The sequence below is a fragment of the Episyrphus balteatus genome, chromosome 4 (assembly GCF_945859705.1).
Source record: "Episyrphus balteatus chromosome 4, idEpiBalt1.1, whole genome shotgun sequence".
NCBI classification, from domain to species: domain Eukaryota; kingdom Metazoa; phylum Arthropoda; class Insecta; order Diptera; family Syrphidae; genus Episyrphus; species Episyrphus balteatus.
The window spans coordinates 41,368,067-41,395,890 of NC_079137.1; the positions used below are offsets into that span (position 1 = coordinate 41,368,067).

General features: G+C 28.5%; 5 protein-coding genes across 5 annotated transcripts; 2 read left to right on the plus strand and 3 right to left on the minus strand.

Annotated features, from left to right (window-relative positions):
• The first annotated feature begins 5,545 nt into the window (after positions 1-5,545).
• LOC129917857 (general odorant-binding protein 56a-like) lies at positions 5,546-6,145 on the plus strand. The gene is made up of 2 exons (XM_055998044.1): positions 5,546-5,654; positions 5,728-6,145. Exons 1-2 carry the CDS (start codon positions 5,604-5,606, stop codon positions 6,079-6,081), a joined length of 405 nt encoding a protein of 134 aa, XP_055854019.1. The 5' UTR covers positions 5,546-5,603; the 3' UTR covers positions 6,082-6,145.
• Positions 6,146-11,272: 5,127 nt separating this feature from the next.
• LOC129917859 (general odorant-binding protein 56d-like) lies at positions 11,273-11,855 on the minus strand. Its single transcript, XM_055998046.1, has 2 exons — positions 11,734-11,855; positions 11,273-11,663 (listed from the first exon to the last, which is right to left on the minus strand). The coding sequence occupies exons 1-2, from the start codon at positions 11,782-11,784 to the stop codon at positions 11,325-11,327; spliced, it is 390 nt and encodes a 129-aa protein (XP_055854021.1). The 5' UTR covers positions 11,785-11,855; the 3' UTR covers positions 11,273-11,324.
• A 3,636-nt stretch (positions 11,856-15,491) lies between these two features.
• On the minus strand, positions 15,492-16,022 carry LOC129917858 (general odorant-binding protein 56a-like). Its single transcript, XM_055998045.1, has 2 exons — positions 15,926-16,022; positions 15,492-15,859 (listed from the first exon to the last, which is right to left on the minus strand). The coding sequence occupies exons 1-2, from the start codon at positions 15,995-15,997 to the stop codon at positions 15,536-15,538; spliced, it is 396 nt and encodes a 131-aa protein (XP_055854020.1). The 5' UTR covers positions 15,998-16,022; the 3' UTR covers positions 15,492-15,535.
• Positions 16,023-17,470: 1,448 nt separating this feature from the next.
• On the minus strand, positions 17,471-17,954 carry LOC129917863 (uncharacterized). The gene is made up of 2 exons (XM_055998049.1): positions 17,868-17,954; positions 17,471-17,807 (listed from the first exon to the last, which is right to left on the minus strand). The coding sequence occupies exons 1-2, from the start codon at positions 17,916-17,918 to the stop codon at positions 17,484-17,486; spliced, it is 375 nt and encodes a 124-aa protein (XP_055854024.1). The 5' UTR covers positions 17,919-17,954; the 3' UTR covers positions 17,471-17,483.
• Positions 17,955-22,116: 4,162 nt separating this feature from the next.
• LOC129919211 (uncharacterized) lies at positions 22,117-27,229 on the plus strand. Its single transcript, XM_056000065.1, has 5 exons — positions 22,117-22,191; positions 22,254-22,590; positions 24,506-24,825; positions 26,676-26,780; positions 26,845-27,229. The coding sequence occupies exons 1-5, from the start codon at positions 22,141-22,143 to the stop codon at positions 27,205-27,207; spliced, it is 1,176 nt and encodes a 391-aa protein (XP_055856040.1). The 5' UTR covers positions 22,117-22,140; the 3' UTR covers positions 27,208-27,229.
• The last annotated feature ends 595 nt before the right edge of the window (positions 27,230-27,824 follow it).

Sequence of the window (27,824 nt, forward strand, 5' to 3'; positions counted from 1 at the left end):
CAACTAGATCAATCTGTATAAATTCAAAGGCAATCACAATTACATTACCATTAAACAATAATATAATAATTGGAAAACAATTAAACACCAACTAAAAATATTTATCCGCTCCACCAACGTCCGGCCATAATAATGAGATAGTTATTATTCGAACTTGAACTTGATAATTTGCGCTCGTTTCTATTTGACCATGAACATTTTTATCTATAAAAATTAAAAATAAAACAAACAAAAACAATAATCTTAATTGAAATATTCAATTTCAACAGTGAATTATTTTGATTTTCAAGGGTTTTCTACGAAACCAAATAAAATTTTCCACAAGCTACCTTCCTACATTACCTGTTATTAACATGTACACTTTATATCTCACACCGACACCAGCGAGATTTAATATAAACATTAGAAGTAATAATTATAAGAAAATTGTGGAAGGTAAGTGATGCTAAACTGCATACAAAACGTGTGCACCGAGAAGACCGGCCGGCTATTTGAGTCATTTCAATGTCAACAAAGTCGTCTTCGTCAGTCGGCAGCGTGTAATCGTTGAATGATAATTAAACAATTAAATTATTATCGGATACTTGCATCTCATGAAAGTCAAAATATAATTACTTACAAGTTAATTAATGATTTTATATCTTCAACTTTAACAATTTATCTAATTTGTATTCAAATAATAAGATTCTCGATCTTAAGTTAAGGAAGTAATTTTATAGCTTCAATTTATTTCAGGTACTTTTTTCAGCTCAATTTGTATTCATATTCAGATGACTCAGATTCATAAAACCGGCCTTACGCTGACGTGTTGGTATACATACTCTTATCAATTTATCATTCAAAACAGTGTTTAATAATTTCTAGTTTAGTTGTTTGAGCCAAAGCCAAACAAATACATTAGCTATATACATTTTAATGGTAGGGTGGAATACAGTCTTGTTAACCTGTTTCGTATTGGACCAGTTTATACCATTCAATAATAGTAATAACATGCAAAGTATAGCACTAGGGTTTTGGTAAGGTATTATTATTCATTTGATGTAGCCGGTTAAAGTATGAAAATAATTAAATTAACTGGGTTAAAGTAAGTCATGATGACGCAGGCCGGTTCAATTTATACCAATGAGAAAAATACTATATTTATGTTATTTGGGTATTTGGGTAGATTCATCTTGTTTTCTGCGGGCTCTTTTTTCCGTCACATTCATGTGAAATTCTTGCAACTTGCATAAAGTGTTGCCGTTTTTAAAGACATAGTAATTTGCAAAGTCTGCATAATTTCTTCAAAATTCGTGTCCACTTTTTCATGGAATTTTTGTAATATATCATTATTTTTCTTCAAAAGACTATTTTTGTTGGTCAGCAAATGATTGATAACGAGAAGTAGATACTTATTAGTGAAGGCGAAATAGACTTTAAGCATAGACAAATTTCAAATCAGGCCCATTAATTCGATATCTACAAAAAAGACTGAAATATTTTTTTTTTTAATGAGCAATTGGTATTAGAATACATTAATAATTTTTGTATAGTTAAGTCAAAATGTAGCTTTTTTTAAATGAAAAATTTTGCATTTCCTGTTTGATCACTCTCCGAGGAAGTCCAAAACTGCTAAAGAAAGGGTAATAAAACCCATCTGGCTAGTCTTGAGTCTTCATTCGAATATAGTGACAAATGAAGACTCTTTGAATGCAAATTTTTCACTCATATCTGCTTAAAAGTATTAATAATTTTATGTTTTCAATTTGTTTACTAAATTTTTATTTAAAAGAAAAGGTTCAGATTTTATTACACTGAGGGAAAAGCCACCATAAAACAACGTGAAATCAATGAAAACCACATTGATTTAACTATTACCTATTCGGAATGATTTTGCATTGAAGATGGACATTTTAAAATAAACGTGGAAAAAAAGTTAATTTTTGATGGTTTCGTATCTTAAAGTCACATAAATCAAAGTAGTTAATCTTTAAAACAACGACGTTTCAACTTCAATTTATTTTTTCCCTCAGTGTACCAACAAATTTTATTTCAGTACAACATCAAATTTTGGTCGTTTTTTTCTAAACCATATAATATGTAATATGTATTTGTTACCAGATAGCTATGTGTGTACAAGTTTTAACACGTGCCTGAAATTTTGTAACAGCACAAAACCTTCAAATTTTAGAAAAAAAAATTAAATATTTTTTTTAGTACCTAATTTTTGCTTGAATTTAATCTTAACTAAGTTTCAAATTTTATTCAGATTTTACTTTTGAAAAATCTTTTATTTTCAACAAATATAATAAAATAAACTAAAATTAAAGAAAAATGTTTGAAAACTGCTTTTCTAGTCATTTTTTCTAAACCAAAATTGACTAAATATTTACTAAGTAAGTGCCAAATTTAATTCACACCGTTCGTTCTCGTTTATAAGTTGAGATTTTATAGAATATATTCTGCTTTCCCATACAAACCAAAAATTTGATGGTCTTCAAGAATAACAGAGTCAAAAATTACTTGCATGGTTATTTCTTGACAAAAATTAATGAAATTTAGAACACTTAGAATAATGGAGCCCAGAATAAGTTTTTAATTTGTTCGTAAATACAAAATTTAGATAAATTGACATGATACAAAATTTTTATTATTATTCTATTTCTTAGCGTTGTTTTTTAATTAATGTAGGTAATGATAAAAAATATTGGTACAATTAATATTAAATTATTGTTCAGCAAAGAGTAGGGTGTCCATCGTATCTTTAAAAGAGAACATGTTCTCTTTTTTGGTTGCGATCTATTTTACACTTTCTTTTTCCCCACGGATCTTTTTTGTTCTCTTTTTTTTCAAAAAAATTTTTTTGCTGCATTTACAAAATTTTATCTTTGCGTTGTGAAGTAAACTTTTTTATACGGAATGTAAGAAATGGGTTAGCAAAAATTCGACACTAAATGTTGACTTTTTAAAAGGCCGAGGCAGACAAGTTAATACATTTTTTTTTATAAGAAAATTTAGATAGGTATTTACCCTCCTCTACTCCATGCAATAATAGATACTGAGCAGATGCAAGGTTTGGGTTTATGTAAAGTTTTTTTTTTTTGAAATCAAAATATCTGGTCGAAAGCAATTATTGTCAAAAATGCACACAAATTTTCAGCTCTACTATTTTACCCTTAAAAGACTAATTTTTGACAAAAATGATGTATCACGACCTATAAGCTTATAAGATTTCTAAATCCAATCATCTTTTTGTACCTAAATGTTATTTAGCTACTGACTCTTATAAAAACTGCAATTTTTGGACACCCAGGAAGAGCACGATCCATCACAAAATAAATCTTTTGAAATCAAAACCTCACAGACAAACAATTACATAGTAAAGGAATTTGGCATTAATAGTCTAGGTTTCATATTTTCATTAGAAATGAAACGTTATAACTTATAAGTTATAACGTTTGACACTAACGCGTTATTGACGAATTTTAATACTCTACGATTGTTTCCCAACTGGGTTTTGATTTCAAAACATTTATTTTACGATTAAAATTAATTTACAATTTTGATAAAAAAAATAAAATGCACGACTGGGGCCGCATGCTCTTGTAGTTCAAAGTATCTACAACAGTCGGAAAAAGTATTTTAACAAAATGAGCATTTTTCTAACTGATGAGAATAATCTGTAACGGATAAACATATAATAAGGAAGTTTACGGTTATTTATTAAGTGTATTATGGTGAATCTTATGATGGTCAATGTCAGTCATACATGTAGTTGGTATTATGCTTCGAGGCTGCATTTTTTGTATAAAAAGTATTAATTTTTGAGGGAAAAAAGTATTTTGACAAACGTTCTTTTTCAACGTTGGTAAGGTAAGGTAATGCATTTTACGTGTTTCAAGAACGTATAAAACTGACAGACTTACTAAGGCTCCGATTTGTAAAAAATTGGGCAAAACGGCGGAACTTAACATTGAAATTAGTGCATCTTCTGTTGCAAGTCATAATTTCGGTGTGACTGTTAAAAAATCTGTGGAGAACTGAATTTATCGCGGGAAACTAAAAATTACTAAATATGAAAACACAAAAATATAATTATACTATTCAAAATTTACCATAAATGGACAAAAAATGAAAAAATGCAAAAAAAAAATAGACGCATTTTGAAGAATTCAATTTAAATTGATTGACTCCAAAAAGTCTGAATTTGGAAATGCCATTCTTTCATCAAAAACTTTGTTAGCAAAAGTACCCTTTGCATTGAGCTCAAAGAAGACAATTTTACCATGTTTATGGGAAGATAATACAGTATTTATCTCATAAAACAAAAATTGAAAAAAACTGACTTCTCAAAGGAACAATATCTTAGAAACGATTAGGCCGACATATATGATTTGCAACTACTGAAAAAAATTATAAAGTTCAAGACTTTGATATCATTTTGTCAAAAATTTGTCTCTAAGAGTTAAAATCAACAAAGGCTGAAACACTCGTGTATTTTTTTTATACATTTTTGCATTTCGAAAATGTTGAATTCGGGACTTAAACAAACATTACCAGCCATATTTATTGCCATACTAATACATTCTTTAAAATATTTTTTTTTTTATATATAAATCGCACAAACTGTTTTTTTGTGACGTCATCACGTACAATCATGAAAACAATTTTTTTTAGCTCTGGCTTTATAAATCTCTAGTATTTGAATAATTTTGTCTGTGATGCGTTTCAAAACAAAGCAATAATTTATTTTTATTATAATCTAAAAAAAAAATACTATCTTAGATCTTAAATCTGCTTATGTAACACAACATTTATAACACCATTAAATTATTTTAATTACATTTTGAAGTGTTCTTTTAATGTCTTTTCTTAAACGTTTGGTCAAAATGGATCGTTATTTAACTTTATCACGTACTTCACTTTAAAATGATGATCGCATTGTTTGCACTTTTAAAAGACATTTAAACAAGTCAAATAAGATCATTGGTAAAATTTAAATTCTAACCATTGACGCAAGTGAAATGACAAAAAAAAAGGTTCAAGATTCAAAGTTTCCATGCGTTGTTTACCTAACTACAAAAAAAAAATATCTCCATGAAGCTAAAAATATAAATAAAATAAGATCAGAATTCTATTGGGCGATAACATTGCCCAGGGCTAAATATGGCACCAAAATTTATTCCAACTGATGCGATGCTTTGAAAAAGGTACTTGAACCGTTTCTTCTTTTATACCTACTGTCTATTGATGTGTCAAGATGAACGATGACTTTGCAAAAAGTAAGATACCTACCAATTTAAAGCCGGTCTATGCTTACTCTTTATAACCAGCTCCATCCAATATCTTATGTTTTTTTTTTCTATTCTTCTTTTATGAAAAAATCACCTCTCCGCAGTCCGTTCAAAATCCCAACAAACTACAATTATTTTGTATACACAATTTAATTGTTTTATTTTGTTTGCGGTTTGTTGTGTTTACCTTTAGCATGACTGTGCAATTAGACTTTTCGATTAGTACCATATTTGGGTATAAAAACTCTAGCAAAATGTTGAATATCCATCAGTTCTATTCTAAAACTCTTCGAAGTATCTTCCTTCCAAAACCTAAACAACAATTTAAAAATGAAATTCTTTTTGGCTATTGCTTTTGTTACTATTGTTGTAGCTGTTAATGTAAGCCCAATCAATTTTGAATCCTTTAATAAAAAAAAGTTTTAATATCTAATAATTTTTTTTTGTTGTAAAGGCTGCCAATATTAATATCCCAGATGCTCATAAGGAAAAGGCAATGCAAATTGTTGCCGAATGCCAAAAGGAAATGGACATTTCTCCTGAAACACTCGCAAAGATTAAGGCTGGCGAAGCATTTGATGCTGATGAGAAGACCAAATGCTTTGCCAATTGCTTCCAAGAGAAGGCTGGTATTTTGAAGGATGGTGTCTTCCAAGAGGAAGCTGTAGTGACTAAATTCTCAGAAACTATTGGAGCTGATAAGACCAAGGCTATTGTTGAAGCTTGTCGTGGTGAAGCAACGGGTAAAGACAATTGTGAAAAGGCATACAATCTTCATGCATGCTTTAAGAAAAATAATGCCTATTAAAATGTGATTTTGTGTATTTTGTTTGCATCAATTAAAAGAAAAGCAAATATTTTTTTATTTTAAATTAATTGTTTTTTCATTTTTTCGTGAAAATAGGTGTGATTTTATAGTTTTGATTTGAGTCTTCGATATGACTAGGACTTGGATAAGCATGATAGCCTGATTTCGTACTTCCATTGTGAGAATACAAAATTTTCGAAATCATTATACGAATATTCTATCAATGGGACATTATTTCATAATTCAATATTGGCATTTGAACTTAACTACTGAAAGATTATATGAAAATTTTTTTAAATTTCTAGAAAGGATTGAAATTATTGATCAAATTCTAGAGTGATTAATGCTTGGAGACTGAACATACCCTTATTAAACCAACGAGGTTTTGACTGATCCGAAAAAAGTCAATAAAACCTTAAGAATCTATTTAAAAACACTTAGAATCCTTATGGAACCGAAAAAAATGATTACTACATTTTCTAAAGTATGTATCTAAGTCTCATTCAAATCGTTACTTGTTTTGATAGGTGAATCAAGCTGGAGACGGACACAATCTAGAAAACCCAGAATTCTGATAATCTAAAATCCCGAAAACCCAGAATCCCGATCATCTAAAATTCCGAAAACTCGGAATCCCGAAAACCCTAATTCAAGGAATGAATATCTCAATAATAAAACAGAAAAATTGGAAAACTCTTCAAAATTGACGGTTCACAGAAATTTTAATTGAAACATAAAGTAAAACACAAATTAAATAATAACACTGGTCGGTAAAAAACTAAAAAAAAAGTCGGGAGCAAGAACTTTATAAGGTGATTTTGATTGACTTTAGTGTGCTGAATTCAAAACTGTTTACAGATTTTTTCTATCACGTTTAGTTTTTGAGCTATACTCATCACTATTCATCATCATTCAAAAACTAATTTTTAATTGAGTTTTTTTTTATGTTTAATCAAAACTATATTTTCTGTAATATGTTGTTCTTTATAAGTCCAAATCAGAAGACGGAAGATAGAATTTGATTCAAAAAACCATTCATTACTTTGAAAAAAATAATCAATATTTTGAGATATCTATCATAAATTTCTTTTTTCAATATCTTTGAGAAAAAAATAATTTTGAAAAAATATAAATACCTTTTGGACGTTTTAATATGGCGTTTTGAGATTGCATAAGTAGTTTTACAAAAAAAAAAAATTAACGGTGATGTAATTCGATGTCAAATGTACCCAAAAAAACGCGTTTTTGACCTATTAATATTCAATTATTTCAAAAACGTGACGTGCCAGTGAAATTTTGACTTCAGATTCGGACTCAGCACACAAAATTCCTCTCGAAAAGTAGGGTTTGGTTCTTGCTCTATATCCGTTGCCGACCAGTGTAATTTAAACATACAATTATTATAAACTAACAAATGATTTAAGTTCAACGATTTTTTCCCACTTAATACTGTTTCAGCAGCTCATAATAAGAACTTGAAATCATGTGCAAAGAGATACCAACGGAATTATACAGTCAATTGTTTTTTACTTGTTTACTTTTTAACTCTTAGGATTATTTTTCGAAATCGAAATCCTAAAAAATTATATACCTAGGTACATACCTAAAATTAAAAATTTGAGCAAATTTTTCGTTTTACTTCGGGACTTCGGGATTACATCGGGATTTTGGATTTTCGGCTTTCAGGACTTTAACCTGAACCCGAATCAAGTCAATTTCTATTTTTGAAATTATCGAGCTGGAGCACGGAAATTCTCAAGGTAAACTTTTTTAACTGTTAAAATGGATAAACACAGCGTTTTCTCAGAGCTTCTTAATTGAGCGTTTCAATTTGTTTGAATAAATTGGTAGTAAAAAGTTACAAAGTAACAACAGTAATTGATGAACGCTTAAAAACTTTAAAATAATTACTTTTAACACGAATTATAAGATGTTGATAAACGAAATAATGTGAACCGTAAGAATTAACTTTCTATACCTCCGGTGTAATGTTAATTTTTTACGCTTTTGTAACTTTAACACTTAGATTAATTCAAGCATTTCGATTTTCTTATCAAAATATAGCCTCAAATCTAAATCCACAACTCATGTAAATGACATTCAAAGTATAACATCATAAGGAAATTATCTACGTAACCTGTTGACGATACCCTTAAAAATCTTTGAACTCAATCCAAAAAAGTTTACCCTGCTTTTTTCGTCAATTTTTGGACTAATTTTCCCCACCAAAAAAAAAAAAAAAAATAGCCGACTTTTGGTTTAATCCCTGATTTCTCATTATCCAAAACGCTAACCAAGCCTTCTTCACCATTGCACACAATAATTGAGTTTCAAAAAGTCTGATAAAATCTGTATGTTAGTAAACTGTCTTGCTTCAGACCGACTATTTACCTACACTATGAGATCAAAGCAATCACCGTCTTGCTATTGCTACCATTTGCCAACACAAAACTGTGCAGTGTTAGGAGTAAGATAGAAAGCAAAGAATAGCCGTGTTATTTATTTATTTTTGTTATTTGTTTGAGTTATTTTTTTTTTTTATTTACTTTTTTATACTTATTAGACCAGTGCCGAAGCCTTCAAAAACATTAAAAAGTAAGACAAAATCATAGTAGAATGAAACCCATTGGAAAAGGAGGTGAATATGATAAAAATGAACGAAAAAATAAATTACGGGCGAGCCGAGTTCGGGAAGTGGTAGGGAGTAGAAGCAGAGCCCGACTCAGGACAACACGACTTTGTACACCCCGACTCACGACAGCCCGATTCAACCCATAGCCCGACTCAAGATAGCCCGACTCATCGCAACTCGACTCAGGTCGAGTTCTTACCTGAGTCGAGTTGCGATGAGTCGGGCTATCTTGAGTCGGGATATCTTGAGTCGGGTTATCTTGAGTCGGGATATGGGTTGAATCGGGCTGTCGTGAGTTGGGGTGTACAAAGTCGTGTTGTCCTGAGTCGGGCTATACCCTTCCAAAGATCTACAACTTATGTTTTAACAATTTTTTCACATAACTTCAAAATTTAGGCGAGAAATTAAAAAAAAACGAGTTTTCGGTTTTTTATTTTTAACTTTTTCAAAAAAATGTTTTTTTCTACCAAATTTGGTGAAAATCTACCTTTTTATGTTGCAAATACACAGTAATTTATTTGATTTATTTTTTAACCCTATTTTAACTTAATATAAAAAAAACACACTAATTTTCGAACGAAAATTCACGTGTCAAAATATCAGCTTTTTTCAAAAAATCGGTGGGTATTTTGTTTCTTAAAATCTCTATTTTCTGATCGTGTAAACAAAAATTTACATTAGTATACCATAGTAAATGTTCTCGGAGAATGCAAAAAATGAAAAAGCTTAAATTCGAAAATTTTTTTTATCATTATTTTCAATTTTGGCCTATTTATTAAAATTTACACTTTAATTAGGTACTCAAAAACCGTAAGATTTTATGTTACATTGATAAATGTTACGGTTTTTGAGTAATTAAAGTGTAAATTTTAATAAATAGACCAAATTCATTTTTCCGTTCATTTTTATCATATTTACCTTTCAAAACACCTAAAATATATAAAACATGAGTTTTAACAAGATATGAACTGATTTTATTAACTTTTTTTCATTTACTTGAAGATTTTAGGTATGATCAAGTCTCCCCAAATAGGATACCAAATAATTAAACATAGGTCTTATGCTTCTCCTGGAAAATGCATTCTTAATATGCACTTCACACGGTAATATCTCTATAACCACTCATACGATTTAAAAAAAAAAAAAATAGAATTTTATATGCAGGAGCCTTCAGGTTTTTATTAAATATGATTTAAAATCATGAAAATATAAAATATATATAAACCAGCATAAAAGTGTTCATATATGCGTTTCGCCCCGATGTAATGGTTGGGCTCATATGGAATCTCGATTTATTCGGGAAAATATGCGTCAAGACAAGGTGTAATGGTCATCTTCTGATGAGCCCAACCATTACATCGGGGCGAAACGCATATATGAACACTTTTATGCTGGTTTATATATATTTTATATTTTCATGATTTTAAATCATATTTAATAAAAATCAACGGTGTTCAGGATAAAACATTTCGACTGTTAACAGTCAAATATTTCTTCAGGTTTTGATTTGACACCAGTTTTGGAGCAAGAACCATTTATAATTTCGACTAATCTACTTTGTGGGGGAAATTATTCAACTTTTACAGTGATTTATTTCAAGAAGTTTTGGATCTACAGAGCTAAGGTTACGCTCAAATTACACCAAATGTTGACAAGTCTAATATTAAACAATTATTACGTTTTTATCGAATTTTAAAAACTTGCTTCCAACTAAAAATGTCAAAAATAAAGAAAAAATGCAAATTTTTGAAAAGGTAGGTACATTTTTTCTGTCGTTTTTTTGTAAAAAAAGAAATTGCATATCAACAAAGGATTTTACCTCTACTTTATTTTATTAGTACAAAGTTTGGACTTACCGAGTTCATAGACCAAATGTCACCTGATTAAGTAAAAAAAAAAAATCCTCAAGTTTTTAACTTTTTTATTCATTGATTTTGGTTAGAATTTCAGTCAAAACTAATTTTTAAAATTTTTTAATCACCTTAACTTCATAGAAAATTTAATTTTCTATAAAAAGTACCTTTAAACCAAGTCAAAGTTAGGCTTGGTTTTCGAGTTGAATAAAAAAAAAAATGAAAACCGACCAGTGTTGCCGTTGTCTCAGAAATGCACCAATGGATTTAGTAGCATTTTTGGCTGGAGTGTACTTTTATGAAAAATAATAATAATATCAATAAGGAAACTTTATCAAACCCTAAAAAAAAAAATTGATTATTTTTTGTTTAATTACTTTGAATCAATTTGTAGTTTGACATTGTTTAACAAAACTGTTATATGATTTTAAAAAATGTAAAAATGAAATTTAAAAATTAATTTTAAGTTTTATATATTTTATTGATTGAGAAAATAATTCTTGTAAAATTCAAAAATGCAATACCAATTAATAATAAAAAAGTGCAAGTTTGAAAGAGAGAGAACATTAAATACTTAAAAAAAAAAAAATATAGAATTTACTATTTTCTTTTTCTTTAAAAGATCGAAAAATATTATGACCTTAAACACTTTTAAAAATTGACTTTTTAAAAAATTCCTGAAATAATCAAGCAAATAGGGAAAACATTTTTTGTTCTTTTTTTAACATTCACTTTATTTTCACATAAAACATTTTATTTTAATAGGCTTTATTTTTGAGGAAACACAAATGCATGTTCATGGCAACTTCACAACCAGATCCAGGTTCATTTTTACATTTGTTAACAACAGCCTTTGCCACTTCGGCACCAAGTTTCTTCTCAATAATCTTCATAGCTACTTCTTCTTGAAGTTTTCCTTTTACAAGGACACCAGACTTTTCCATAACACAATTAACCATGCATTGCATATTTTCATCGGGTTTAGCAACTTCACCGTTTCTTAATTTGATGTAGTCCTCTTCTTTGATTTTGTGTTCTACCAAACATCCTTTAATAGCTTCGTTGATTTTTTCGTCAGATTCTTTTGGAATATCAGCCTGGAAAAGTTCAAGTTTTTGTCAGGTCAGGATGTCCTTATTTTTATTTAATTTATTTAAGTAAACTTACATTAGCAATTGAAGCGAAAGCGATTAAAGCAATAATAATGAAGTACTTCATTTTGATTTTTATTTACTGAAAGATATTTGTGTTTTGTAGCCTCTTAGCTGCTAGTATAACAACTGAATGGTTGTTTAGAACTGACCGGGCTTTTATATGGATTCTACTGTAAAAATCAACTCCAAATACCGGTACTAATGACAATGCAATTAAAATTTTATAATAATAAACTAAACGATTATTTAAGTCCAAAGATAAATAACAGAAAAGTCTGTTTTAAATGCAAATAAGCCAACTGCTAGAAAATAGATAAAAAAAAGATGGATAGATGGACGAAGAAAGAAGTTTCAATCATAACAGAGAAGCAAAAACTTGAACAATACTAATTTATTGCCGAAAAATAAACTTGTTTTGAATTGTTGCATTTATTTTTTTGTTTTTGTTTTAGTGTTTGCAATAAAGGTTTTAACACTTGTGTGTTAGCAGTGAATTTATAATATTTTGTATCTTCATGAAAATGTTTTATTGCCAACGGGTGAATCGTTCTTGGTTTATTTCTTTAGAACTTTATTCTAAAAAAAAAACAGCAAAATTGTATCAATTACTGTTTATGACTTTTTAAAACTGCATTGATCTAATATTGTGGGATCTTAGACGTAAACAAATAAGAATAAAATTTATCAAAATCACTTCACTATAGGTGTCACTTAGGTACAATTTAAAAAAAATATTTGATATTTAATAGTATTAAAAACACAAACTTTAACACGTGCAACTCACTTGTGCATTTTATTTATGACTTCAATCATTGAAAAAAACTTGACAAAAAATTACTAATTAAGATCAGATTAATATAATTATTATTACGTCATTAGAAAAAGTCAATTTTTTTCAGATAAACCATAATAAATAAAAACTGTGAATAATTTTCTTTGAAAAAAGACTTAAACAGATAATAATAATGTATATATTAAAAGAAAAAAAAAAGCTCTTACATAAATCATTTAATTAGGACGAAGCTGGTTTTATATTTTAATTAAAATCAATATGCTTATATTAATACAATTATTAATTCAAATTAATCAACCTGCTAGCTCTTTTCAGAATTTTTTTTTTTTGATGTCAACACAGATAAATTAAAATTATTACTCTTGAATAATGTATGTATTTTAAAATTAGAAAAATTCAAGCAAATTTATATCGACTTAAACTTCTTATCAAAACAAAACAATCAAGAAAGGCTTGTAAATTAAATAAGGCCTGATTAGATTTAAGGTTTTGGCAAAAAAATAAAATGCATTTTTATGAATATCTCAACCCGAGTAAAAATGGAAATTGAATATTTAATTTTTTGACCGCCGAACTACAACCGTTCGGTGGTGGTTCCTCAAAGTATTTATTTTTAATTACGGTGCATTTGTGCTTCGGCGCAGTGGGCGTTGGAGCCGTGGTTCGGCTAACGAGAAATTTTTGATCATGGTGCTATTTCTCTTATTTTACGGAATTGCAATTTGAAATTGGTAATTATTGAGGTGTTATCTATTTTAAGTATGAAATAATATCTTAAAAGCTTATTTCATTTATAATATCGATCAGAATGATATTTGCAATTTCTTAGAATCTCATATTGAGTTAAGTGCGTTGAATGGCTTGACCAATCATTCTGGACAAGGTAAGGAATTTTGACTGAATAATTGATTAGAAAAGAGTTAGTTTTTCTATTACTTATATGTATATTCTACATAACTAATAAAACACTGATTTATATCTTTTAATTAATGCCTTTCCTTCTTATCTTATATGTATTTATTCCACTTATACTTAAGTACATAATACAGGGTGTTACATAATCACCGCCCCAAACGAAAGCCATGGATTCCTGAGGTCATTTTAAGTCGAAAAACTTAAGAGGTAATTTTATCGTTTTCGTCCCGTTTTCGAGTTATACGTCTGTTTTTTACAGCCAATCAAGACTTTGTTACAGTTTAAGTTTGTTTCCAAACTTTTTTTCTGCGGACAACCGTTTCTCCGCAATTTTGCATCAAACCCAATTTTCTTCGTTTTTTAAGTTGTTTTCACTTTCATATCATTTTATTAAAAAAAAACGTAAATGAGTATTAATTTTGTTCACTGTTTCACACAACAGAGTGAATTTAAAAAAAAAAATAATTTTCTAGTACAAAATTAACCTAAAAGAATTAAAACTTTTTCTGAGCTTCAGGTATTTGTTATTTTCTTAACCGCAATAGCTCAGAAAAAGTTTTTAACTCACTTAAGTTAATTTTGTATTAAAAATTATTTTTTTTTTTAAATTCACTCTGTTTGTTTATTTTTTTTAATTACTTTCAGTAGTCTTTTTTATGAAGAAAACTGGGCTTAAATAATAACACTGGTCAACAAGGTTTTTGCCACAAGAACCAAAATATACTTTTCTAGTAGTTTTTGATGTTCTGAACTCGAATCTGAAGTCAGAAAATTATTATTGGCCTTTGGTTTTGAAATATTAACGTTATAAAATGAAAACCCCATGTAAAAACCCCATTTTGACTGTTTTCGGGGTTCTGTTTTTATGTGGGTTAATTCATTATAAACAAATTTGTAACAATGATTATAAGAACAGATATTTTTCTTTCAAAAAATGTTTAAATTTTCCCGATATCTCTTTTACTGCCTGAGATATTTAAAATTTAGGTAGCGGTCTTTGAATCAGAAACAACACTGGCCAACCAAATTAAACTTTGTTTGCCACAAGAACCAAAATATACTTATCTAGATGTTTTTGGGTTGCTGAACTCGAATCTCGAATTACCGTTATAAAATGCAAAAAAAAAGTTTTTTTATAACGGTTATATTTCAAGAGGCCAATACAATTTTTCTGATTGTGGATTCGAGTTCAGCAACCCAAAAACCTTCAGAAAAATATATTTTGGTTCTTGTGGCAAAAAAAAAGTAAAATGTTGTTGACCAGTGTAGGTAAGTGAACAAAATTAATACTCATTTACGTTTTGTTTGAATAAAATGATATGAAAGTGAAAAAAAAAAACAACTTAAAAAACGAATAAAATTGGGTTTGATGCAAAATTTCGGAGAAACGGTTGTCCGCAGAAAAAAAGTTTTGGAACAAACATTAAACTGTAACAAATTCTTGATTGGCTTCAAAAAACAGACGTATTTTGGCAAAGATAAAACCAGTTAAGGGAATGGAGACCAAAAATCATAAAAACCGTCATAACTCGAAAACGGGACGAAAACGAGAAAATTATCTCTTAAGTTTTTCGACTTAAAAAGACCTCAGGAATCCATGGCTTTCGTTTGGGGAGGTGATTGTGGGACACCCTGTATATTAAAATACTGAAAATACCCAACTTATCAGCATTTAATGAAGTGAGCTTTGAAAAATTATATAACGTAATGCAATACAATTCATCATTTTTAATTTAATAAATAAATGACATTCCTTTTTAAATTCATTGTATTAAATACATACAATCACATGAACAAACGGTAAGCAGTTTCACCATTTTTTGATTCAATTTCATCACGACATGAATCTATGTATGTATTTCTTGGGTTTTCTTTGCCCTCTTTATAGCCTTAACCTAAATATGTATAGAACGAAAAGTCAAGTATGTACATTGGCGTAGGTTGTGTAATAATCAAAATAGTTTTTCATTTGTGTTATAGTATTACATAAAAGCCTTTTTCAAAAATTCTACTGAAATTGAACTAGTCTTTTCGCAGATGGTCCGAAATTAAAAACAAAACAATTAAATTTTTAACGGCTTTATTTATCATCACTTTTATTCCAAGATCAAACCTTCCTGCTTAACACATCAAGCAAAGCCGCACGTCTGCGAGTCCGTGTGAAACAATTGTGCAAACGGAAGGCAGTATCACAATTTTTAGATCCTTTTTCATAACGACAAGATTCAATAATTTTGTTGGCATTTTCTTTGCCAAATTTTTCAATAACAACATCTTCTTGGAGTTCTCCATTTTTAATCAATCCAGCCTCTTCCATTTCACATTCTATCAAACATTTTATATCTTCACTAGGATCAGTAAATTGAGCACGTTTCAGCTTGGTTATTTCTTCATCGGTTAAGTTGAACTTAGTGTTGCAATCTTCAAGAGCCTGTTTAGTGTTTAATTTATGAGAGTGCAAATTATCTTTTTATGCAAATTAGTTAAAAATACTGACCAAAACAACATCAACCAGAAAGATTACAGCAACAATAATTAAGAATTTCATTTTTAATAATTTCAATTTCATGTGAAGTACTGTCTTAATTGAAATAAGAATTTAAACTAAAAAAAAAATTGATTAAAAAATACTGAGTGTTTATAATGTGACTATTTAGAAAGCTCCAATACCGGTTATAGAGATACTATTTTAATACATAAATATTCAATGATTTATACGCGAGATCAGGTAACATGGGAATGGAGCTTTTACTCATCAGTAACTTACTTATAATATTGGCGATTCATTTCTGACTCAAGTGAAAAGACCAATTTAAAAAAAATGCTTTAAAGTTTTCTTAACATACGTTGAAAAATATTATTTTTTAAATGAAATTTTTGATTTAAAAAAATATCTCAGTTTTATTTTGCATTTATAGATGTTGATTAATAAGCCGTGTTTTATTGGTACTCAGTATTATACTGAGTTAAAATTTTATGCTGTAAGCAACAACAAACAGTCCTTTTTGAAGGTTAAAAAATATACAAGTCTAGAAACAAAATTTCTCTTTAAACCATCAAATAAAAAACTTTTGTTTATCCTTAGCAATAATTTGTTTTTTTTTTTACCTTACAAAATTTTACTGAGCTAAGTACTAAGCTATCAAAAACCACGGTTATAGTAGCTTTTATCTTAGGTACCATTTTTTTTTGTAATTCTTTTCAAGATACAATTTACGACTGTGTCTCACGAACTTATTACTTAAAATGCTAAAATGTTGAAAATAATACAAGAAAAAAAAAACAATTTGAGAAAAATTATTTCTTTTATAAGGCAAGTATCTATATCTTTAACTAGGTATTTGTATTCTACCAATTTTTAAGTGAATCGCTTCAAGGGTTTGGACTGTTGCTTGGCACAGATAGACAAAATTGCGAGACTTACTTTTTTGGTACTCTCAATCATCTCTAAATGCTCATAATACTGGAGATCGATTTTTTTTTTTACATATCCTTTACTTACCTTAAAGTGTCTAAATTCTAAATTCTAGTAAAACAATTAAAAATAAGAGCCATTTGAAAAAAAAAATATTAATTGTTCATAAATATGTTTTTTCAAAAAAAATACATTTTTTATGAAATTTTTCAGTAATTATAGGTAAATAATTATGATTACAAATTATTAATAATCGCGCTTAAAACTTAATTGTCAAAAAAAATTCATGAATATTTTTTTGGTAAAAATTGATTTTTTATTAATAACCGTTTTTTACATTTACATTTATTTTTTTTTTTCGAAACGCAAAAATTTACCTGTAGTTTGTTCTAGCTGCATAAAGTTTTTGTATAAAAATCTACATTCTTACTTTTTTCTTTGTTCAAGATCATCAAAAGAACTATCAAAAATTCTTCTTCATATCATTCAAAAAACTGAATAGGTACCAAAATTGACATTTTTTATTCTCATAAAATACTCATAAGTTATATTTTAAAACTTATGAATATTTTATAATTATTATAAGAAATGAAAAATATAATGCTTTTATACGGCTTCATTGTCGTCCCTTTTCCAGCGATCAAACCTTCTTCTGTAACAACTCAATTAACGCCGGTGAAAAACAATTACTCAAACGGAAAGCAGTTTCACAATTCGTAGATCCAATTTCACCACGACACGATTTTAGAATTTTCTCTGCATTTTCTTTGCCAACTTTAGCTGTAAATTTTTCTATAGCTGCATCTTCCTGAAGTTTTCCATTTTTTATCAATCCAGCCTTTTCCATATCACATTCTATGAAACACATTATATCTTCACTAGCATCAGTTAATTGACCACGTTCCAGCTTGAGTATTTGGTCATCGGTTAATTTTAATTTTTCAAAGTGACAATCTTCTACAGCCTAAATATAAAATATTCCAATTGAAAACTTTAGCCAAACGATTTAGTTGAAAATACTTACAGAAACAATATCAATCAGAACGATAGCTGCTACAAGAATTAAAAATTTCATATTGATTTGATTTAATTGGAAGTATCTTAACTGAACTAAGAATTTAAACTAAACAATTGATATTAAACGTCTGAGTTTTTATATTAGGTACATTTATTTAGAAAGTTCCAATACCGGTTATTTGTTGTGCTGAATTCAAGCATTGTTAAATGTTTTGATCTTATGAATTTTCCAACTAAAAGGCTGGAAAATATCACCTTATCACGATCAATATTAAGCTTAGGTAGAGTGTTTAAGTACCTAAGTTGTAATTAAATTTAATGAGACACATAAATACTAAGAAACACAGATACCTAAGTGTAGCCTGCATCGCGATATGCGCCAAATGGAATGTTTCATTGAATTATGTTAGTGACGCATTTGAAATCTTTTGCTTTTAAAAGTCAATGATTTGTTAAATGAATCTGAAATAAGTCGAGAAATAATTATGTCACTCATCTTAGGTTATAAAAGACTGCTCAAAATTAGAGTAGATTCAATGGACTCATCCAATCAGTTTAAAATACAAAACGAATTGCCATTACGTCCTGGTGAATATAACTCGAGCTCATCACTTGCTTTATCGTGAGACACCTTGTCAGTATGTTTATTTTTTAATTTCTAGGAATAAATGATGCTGCAAGATAAAAAATGAATTAAAGTCTTTTCTTTAGAAATAAAGAGCTGTCTCTAATCCTTACATCTTTATGAGACTCAAGGCCACATGGTTCCTTAAGTCTTGCAGAGGCAGTAAAGAAAGTAACAGAGGCATGTCAGCTACCACCTTTGTGATACATATCTAGACGGTTTGAAGTGTTCCTTACAACATTCATCATTTCATCGAAGTCTCAAGAAATAGCATGCTTAGTATGTCCTTATTTGTATATCTAATAACCGGAAGTACTTGCATCTGTCCATCCATTTTACCTCGACGAAGGTTTTCAATTATAATGGTAATTGCAAATCCTCGTTGGATCGAAGACTTCTATTAAATAGATACCTACTTAAAGCCTTAACTCTTCATCTGTTCACGTAATCTCCTAAAAATTTGCTTCCATAAACATCCTGAAAACTTTAGAGCAGAAGGATTGTGAAATTTCTTCCCATATTCAAAACCAAAACGAAAGAGCTGATCTGCAAACTCTAAAACAAAAATTCAAGAAATGGATTAGAGTAGAGCAAAATTTACCTATGAGTACATGAATACACAGAGAAAAATATGACCACCTAAAAATTAACAGATTGCCATATTGTTTTACTGCCCATATGTTTTATAAGGAAATCTTTTTAAAAGCAATATATGGTGTTTTATATATATAAGCCCTCTGTCGGAAAAAAAAAGTTCCATTTTCGAACACAGTGTATTTATTATTATACAGTAAATTTTGACGTGATAACGTCTTATAAATCGATGAACCATGGCAGCCACCACAAAAAAGTGACGCCATTTTTTAACGTTACACTCTCGCACTTTCGCAGTGCGGCAAAAAATTTCAATTCAAAATTAAAAATAAATTATTAGAGATTATTATAGCTTATTTGAAAGATAATAACCTTAAGCTTAATCCAAATGAAGGATTTTTAAAAATTCTGGCATTTAATAGGGTAAACAGGGGTAAAACGGAAAGATGAAATATGGGCTAAAATCTAAACGCGAAGTCGTAGAGAATTGAATAACTGCATTTAAGAAAAAATTCTAAAAAAAATTGAAACTAAGCTATAACGTTTTGTTTGAACGTTGTACACGTGTTGGTGCTATGACAAAATGATGATTTTGGGTTAAGGAAATTTTTTTTTGACAACTCTAAAGATGCCAGGTGAAAGATGAGGGAAACAAAAAGTCTGATACGGATTTTTTTCCAACACTCTGCGTTTCAAAATATGAATTTTTGAAAAACACCTTGTCTTTTAGGGGTATTTTTGGATAATTTTTGATTTTTAGCTTTTTTTTCGGAGCGTTCAAAAAATCTCAAAAATATAGGACATGTAGGTTTCGGCCTTATGCATACATGTGCAAAAACTTGGAATCGTTCAGTGAGTTTTGACTGAATAACTAAAGAAACAAGTTTTTAAAAAACACGTTTTTTAACCGTTTTTAACCGATTTTCATCGTTTTTTATTTTTATCTTTTTTTCTTTAATAGATACAGATAGACCATGACCACGACTAAATGTGTGCGAAGTTTCAATCATTTTCGTAAACACAATTTTGAGATAACGGTAAAATAAAGTTTTAGAATTCAACAGGTTATAACTTTTGACCAAGAGCAGATAGTAATTTTAATAAACTCTTATGAACATTCTGATACAATTACCTTTCATTTGGTATATCACACATAACGGTAGACTAACTACAAGCTACACAATGTTATATCAAGAAACTTGCGAAAAACCTCAAAACACCAGTGGAGATCTGTTGCCCCCCGAACAGCCACCAGTGTTTGAAGTACCGTAATCTCAGTCTGGAAATTTGACATGGTTGACTTTGAAATAATAAGCTTTCACATGGTATATATTTTTTATAGGTTGTCAAACAAAAAAATTGATTCCATAGCCTGAGAACATAAAAATAAATATTTTTTTTTGCTTTTTTTAATGAAATTTGATCGAGTTCAAAAAATTCTGGCTCTTTTCGTAGATGTCTCATAGACCTGATCGATATATATATTTTGAGCTAATAAGCTTTCAGATGGTATACAATTTTTTATAGGTTGTTAGGGACAAAAATGGAATTAATGACGTGAGAAGATACAAATTCATGTTTTTTTTTATGAAAATGATACTTTTTGCGCATTGTAAAAATTTAAAAATGGTTTTATTCTTAAGAAGAAATACTTGGCTTTTAAATTGCATATTTTTTTTTGTAAGCTTTTAAAATAAAAAAATTAATATAATGAGAAAATAAAAAAGGTATTTTTTTTTAGCTTTTTCTTGTAAATTATGATTGTTTGAAAGAAGTAAACGCTTCAATTGACTTATTTTAAACAAAAGAACACAACATGTTTTCTGATGACGTTATCACATAAAATCATCGTCCGTAAACCGGCTTTACAGACAACCTCTTATTTTTTGAAATTTCGTTTTTAGTAATGATTAGTATGTATGTATGTTCTGTAACATCGCATACCAATACCATTTTTAAAGTTTGTTTGTTCTAAAAATTCCTTTGTTTGGAAAGTATAAATTAGTATAGGTACTTGGGAATAATTGAAAACTTAATTTTCCATGCAGATTTTTAAAAACACGAACCTATTTCTAAACTGGCGCCATTGCTATAAAAATCAATTACAAAAATGTGTTTATATCTTTTAATTAAAAAAAATTAACTGTACATACTTAAAAAAAAAACAAACTTAAAAATAGGTATTCCTATTAGAAAATTAATATTTAAAACAAGCAATCAAAGTAGAAAGGAAAGGATTAAAAAACTAATTAATACACTTAATATTAAGAATAATATCTTTAACTACTAAAATTACTTGCGAAAATAAACTTTAAATACAAACAATTCAAAATACTTCTTCAATATAAGCCATTCTTAAGTCTAAAACACTCTTGAACCACAAAAAAAAAAAAAAAATTAACTGCGCTGTGTGTGACTCAGTCATGCATTTTATTTTTGAACTCGAAAAAACATTAAAATCAATAAAAAAAAAATAAAAAGATCTTTAGTATCCAATCCAAAACATTATGCAAGCTATGAAGTACTTTGTTTTCCTCAAAATACCATTAAGTTAAATAAGATCTTTCAACGAAATTATATCTTCTTCAACAAATATTACCTTTTTTAATATTCAATTTACATTCAACTCTTAACTGCTTCTCGTTTAATTACCTTGCGACTTGTTTTTTTTTTTATCATATACCACACAGTGATGGACTTTTACGCTCCATATTCATTCAGGCCTGCGTTTAAGTTTAAGAAATTAAAAAAAAAATTACAAAAATGATTTTGTTTTTAAATAGAGACCATTTTTGATTGCCTCAAGTTCACCCACAAAGAAAAGTTTAATATTGTTTAACCAAATAAGAGTTTTTAAATCAAAACAATTTTGAATGAACTGGACATTGCACATTTTTGGATAGACCGATCCAGCCCTGAACCAATATAAAAATTCAATTCTGTTTGTTTTTTTTTTTTCTTTTTTAATTTAGTGTCCATATTTTTTTGTTTTATCAAGGTATATAAAAGAGCTTGTAATTTTTGGTAGTAAGTTAGTGTCAATCAGACAATCAGCCTAAAAATGAAAATCTTCATTGTTTTTGCTCTCATCTCGATAATTTTTGCTGTTAATGTAAGTTTTTTCGAAAGATTCTTTTTGAATTTTAATAACTTTTTATTCAATGAATACTTTAGGCAGCTGATCCAAAAGAACAAGAAAAATTAGCTCAAGAGCATCTTAAAGAATGCGGGGCTGTATTTAAAATTACTGATGAAGAATTAGCTCAACTGAAAGCTGGTAAAATAATTAATGGAAGTGAAACAATTCGTTGCTTTGTAAATTGTTTCTTTGAGAAATCTGGTATTCTTAAGGATGAAAAACTTCAAGAAGAAAACGCAATTTCCAAATTTTCCATCAGAGTGGGCGATAAGGCTAAGGAAATTGTGAAAACCTGTAGCAAAGAGTCTGGACAAGATAAGTGTGAAACTGCATTAAAACTTCATAATTGTTTACATTCAAATGGTGTTTACTAAAAAAAGAACTTTAAATAATAATTTTTTAGTGTTTTTTTTTTTTAACTTTATTTAAAATCCACACTCGAGTATTTTGTAGTCAACTGGGAGAATGCTGAGTGAATGCTATTTCGCAGTTTAAATTCTTCTTGATTTTTCTCATAAAATGTGAGTGCAAGACTAAATATTTGCTAAGACTCAAGATCCTTGATAGAATTCAGCTGAAAGTTTTGGGTGAGCTTACCAAGCAAGAAGTTGTGATACAAAAATTAGAGAAAAGAAAAAATTGAGAAGAAGTATTCGATAAAAGGTTGAAGTCGAGAAAATATTTATTGGAAGAAATTTAAAGGTGCTTCGAGGAGCGAGAAAATTGAGGAAGATAAGGAGCACATAAAAACAGGCTATTTTTAAGCTCGCTGAAAAATTTTTTTAAAATTAATCACAAGATAAATAGACCAGTGCCGAAGCCTTCAAAAACATTAAAAAGTAAAAAAAAAATCATAGTAGGATGAAACCCATTGCAAAAGCAGGTGAATATGATAAAAATGAAAAGAGAAATAAATTACGGGCGAGCTGAGTTCGGGAAGTGGTTGAGTTGGTTTTTAATGGTAAAAAATGGTATATCTCGATTTTCGACAAAGCTACAAGTCCTATGTTAAAAAGTTGTATCTCAAAGTTGTAGGTAATAAAAAAATCTACAACTTTTTATTGACAGTTTTTTTACATAACCTCAAAATTTATATGAAAAATTCAAATAACCGAGTTTTTAGTTTTTTATTTTTATCTTTTTCAAAATATACAATTTTTTTACGAAATTCGGTGAAAACTTATCTTATTATGTCAAAAATACACTGTAATTTATTTGATTCAAAATATTTATTATAATCTTTGAACAACAACAACATCTTGAAGGTGCTACCACCAAGTGTAAAAAAAAAAAAAAAAAAAAAAAATATTTATTTTTTCACCTTATTTTGACTTAATATAAAAAAAAAACACCCTAATTTTCAATCGAAAATTCACGTGTCAAAATATCAGTTTTTTTCAAAAAGTCGGTAGGCATTTCGTTGGTTAAAATGTTTACTTTCTGACGGTATAAGAAAAAATTTACATAAGTATAATAATACATGTTCTCGTAAAATGCAAAAATTTAAAAAAGCTTGAATTCGAAAATTTGTTTTTATCATTCTTTACAATTTTGGCCTATTTATTAAAATTTATACTTTAATTACTCAAAAACCGTAAGATTTCATGTTATATTAATACATCTTTCACCAATGAGGATGTTTATTACGGTGCATAGAAAGCAATTTAAATGAAGTTTTGTGAAATTTGTGATTATTAGATGGCTCATGTACATCCTCATATGTGTGAAATATTAAGTGGCCCAATATTTTAAAATGAGGGTTACATAATTGTACTAACAATCCTATTAATTTGATCCTTTTATCACAAACTGCACAATTATTTTTCATATGCAACAAATCGAGTGCAACACAGAAAAAGTCTGTGTATTATATCCTCCTGGATGGAATACAAGGTGGCCCAATATCTCAAAATAACTCTTATATTGAGTACCACCAATGATATAAATTTGATGTTTTCATCATAAAGTGCACGATTTAGATGCTAAGCCGCCTCACTATTATTTATTAATTTTATTATTAATATTGATGACGCTTTGGATGAGCTTTACGAAGTCTAAATAACCAGATTCTAAAAGCATCTACATCTACACGATCTGTCTATAAAAGTTTTATCATTTCCTAAAAATTATTCAGTTTGTATCTAAAATTGAATAAAAATGAAGTTCTTCATAATATTTATTGCCTTTATCGTCGTATTTCATAATACTGTCAAAGTAAGTTCTAGAAAATAAACCATAAATTTACATACAAAAATGTGTAAGATTATAATTGTATACAAAAAAACAGGCTTCATCTGTGGAGGGGCAAAAAATTATACATTGCCGAATGTCGCGATAAATTTCACATTAATCAGTGACTTGGCACACTATAACCTTATTATCGGTGAAATAACAGAAGATAAAGCAACTGAAGACCAAAAATGCTACTTGAACTGTTTTCTAGAAAAACTTGGCATTCTTAGTCATGGTGAATTGCAAGAAGATGCTCAAGGATTCAAAGACTATATTGGTGATAAAAGTGCAAAAGAAGCAATCGAGCGATGTCGTGAGGAATTTGGATTAGATGCTTTCTTGGAATTCGCAATTATGCAATTACTCAAATTTATAGTTCATAAATAATATAAAATTCAAATTATTTGATTCAAATTTTATTAAGAAATAAAGGAAAAATAAAATAATACAGTCTATTTTAAGGTAAGAAGCGATAAAAGACTTTCCAGATATTAAGTAGAAAGTCATGAAGATAGAAATAGCAGTTATTGATTAAAAAAAGCAGTTATTGATTGTTTTTCCCGTTATTCAGTCAAATATCATTGCAGAAATTCAATTTAGTTTTCAGACGCATGCGCACCCGAAATGCCTATAAGTTAGGTTAAGATTTTTTGATGTTTTAAATGAAAAAAAAAAATCAAATTTCGAAATTTGAGGCTTTTTTTGAGGCTTTTTAATTATCTTTCCAGTGGCATCTTTTAAATTTTCGAAAAAAGTTCGCCCTATAATCTATCTATAATATCTAGATATAATAACAACATTTTCGAAGATCTTTTTTATTTTTTATTTAAAAAAACCATTCATAACTTGGTTTTGAAATTAAAAAAATGTTTGTATTGCGTATCATTCTTGTCTCAAATTTATCTACTTATCTATTAAAAAATAATCTCTCTACAACCTACCCTTCAGAAAATAATTTCTACTTGCGATAGACATACATAACATAGTTACTACATACATATCTATATATAAAGTTATGCATTCGTACAAAAACAAAAAGTTTAGATCACAATTTTCCATGATATTACGTAGTTTTTGGGTCTTGTACAGAACGGTACCTGTCATACAGTTCCGTTTTTTTTAAATTTCGAACTAATTTTCAAATTACTAGTTAAATTTGAACGTATTTTTTATGTAAAACATTTATATCGCCTCAATATAAATCAAAAACAAAATTTTGAAAAAAATAATTTTTGGCTTTTTAAAAAAATTTTGAAATTTTTTTTCTTTTTTTTGAAAAATCAAATTTTCGAAAACGTGACATTGAAATTTTGGTTTTACGTTTTGATTATACGTTTTTACAACTTTGCATACCAAATTTATTTTAAAATGTTTGTTTTCGAAAAACTATGTATAAAAAATTACTTTTTAAAAAAACTGCTCTAACGATTTTCAGTTTAATTTTTTTATAAAAGAAATTAAACTGCACAATTTTTTTTTGAGCTCAATTTCATTTGAAGAATTGTTTTTTTTTTTGTTTACATTTGAAGAACGAATTTTACCAAATGTATAAAAAGATTTTATTTCTAAGAGCAAGTTTCTGGCGACCCAGTCGTGCATTTTATTTTCTTAACTTCAATTTTTACCTATTTAATGATAAAAATTTTAAAAACCTTCAGATATAACCTTTGAAATAAGCTATAGTAAGTTTATGTATCTTTAATACCTAGTTTAATTTTAATTTTAAATTGCACACCCACTGTCAACAATTTCAGGCGGAACGGGAGAAAATGGCTTCTTTTTTTTCTTCACCCTCTTGTGTTGTTTCAAGACCAAATTTTTTCAATATCCCTATTATAAAAACACATTTGTTTCAATTTGACGTGCTTATATGTAAATAAGAACAATAAATCAATGAGCAACAAATTACAAACACATAAATATTATACAATTCTATAGTGTGTATAGAAAGATCTGGTTTTACTTTATATAACAACAGAAAACTGGCTTTAAGTGATCTTTATAAACTCAATCGCCCAACCGTTTCTAAAAGATTCTATCGGCTGCTTCCATTGCAATTACAATGAATAATAAAAGTGTCATGTTGTTTTCTTCGAAAAACAATTATCAAGTTTTCTTTAGATTTTAGATTTCATAATCTATGAAGCTATAAGCACGAACTACATAAAATCACAGTTAAAATAGATACCAGATTCTTGATGCATTTTACGATTTACCTATAAAAGCTTAGCAATGTCAATAAGCTTATTCAGTTTGAATCTTTAATTGAATTAAAAATGAAGTATCTCATTTTTATTAGTTTCATTATTGCAATATTCAATGCTGCTAAAGTAAGTTCTGCTGAGAAAACAAAAAATTTGCACACACAAAAATTCTTAAATAAAGTTTCTATAGGCTGCATCTACAGAGCAATCAACAAAATATATTGCCGAATGTCGGGCTGAATTTAAAATAACCGATGATGTTAAACATTACAATTTGACTACCGGTGCAATTCCAGAAGCTGATGCAACTGAAGACATGAAATGCTATTTGAACTGTTTTATGGAAAAACTTGGTGTTCTTAAGGATGGCAAAATTCAAGAAGATGCTCAGGAATTCAAAAACTATGTTGGCGAAGAACATGCAAACGAAGAAATTGAATCTTGTCGCGGTGAAACGGGATCGAGTAAATGTGAAACTGCATTCAAATTGCATCAATGTTTTCTCAAACATTTCAATTATTTAGTTTTACAAGTTTTTTCGTTGAGTGAATAAATTTTATTGATAAAATCCTTTTTGATGATAAACAAAAATATAGAGAAATCGGTACTGATGTTAATCAAAACAGTTTTTTTTTTGGTTTCATTAAAATGTAGAAGTTTTAAGCTACTTTTTAAGCTGATAGAACTTTAGTTAGCTATACTTACATATAACTCGTGAATAGCAGTGGCGGATCTAGGGAGGTGAAATCTAAGAGGCACAAAGGCAGTAAGAACTATATCTACCCAACTTGATAAGGTAATAACAGCTCTAGAAATACTCCGAAGCACGTCTTTTGAAACCGTGGACACTTAACAAGATACAGAGCACTTGTCATCGAAGCTATTGAAAAATTTTATTTTCTGGTTCTGCTCCTCTTATGATCCTCCCTTCTATTTATACCGAATGCAGAAAATGCTCAAGTCATTTTCGAGAAAATTGCAATACCTCGAAAATATCAATCCGTCGACACCATGAAACCGATTGTTGCCTAATAAAGTACTCCTTTATAATTATAATAGACTACAATATTATTATAACTAACTGCTAAATTTTTTTAAGAATAACTACTGTTTTTTTAACGGCCTTTTGTAAGTTAATTGGCATTTAGCAGATGCTTAAATAATAAGAAT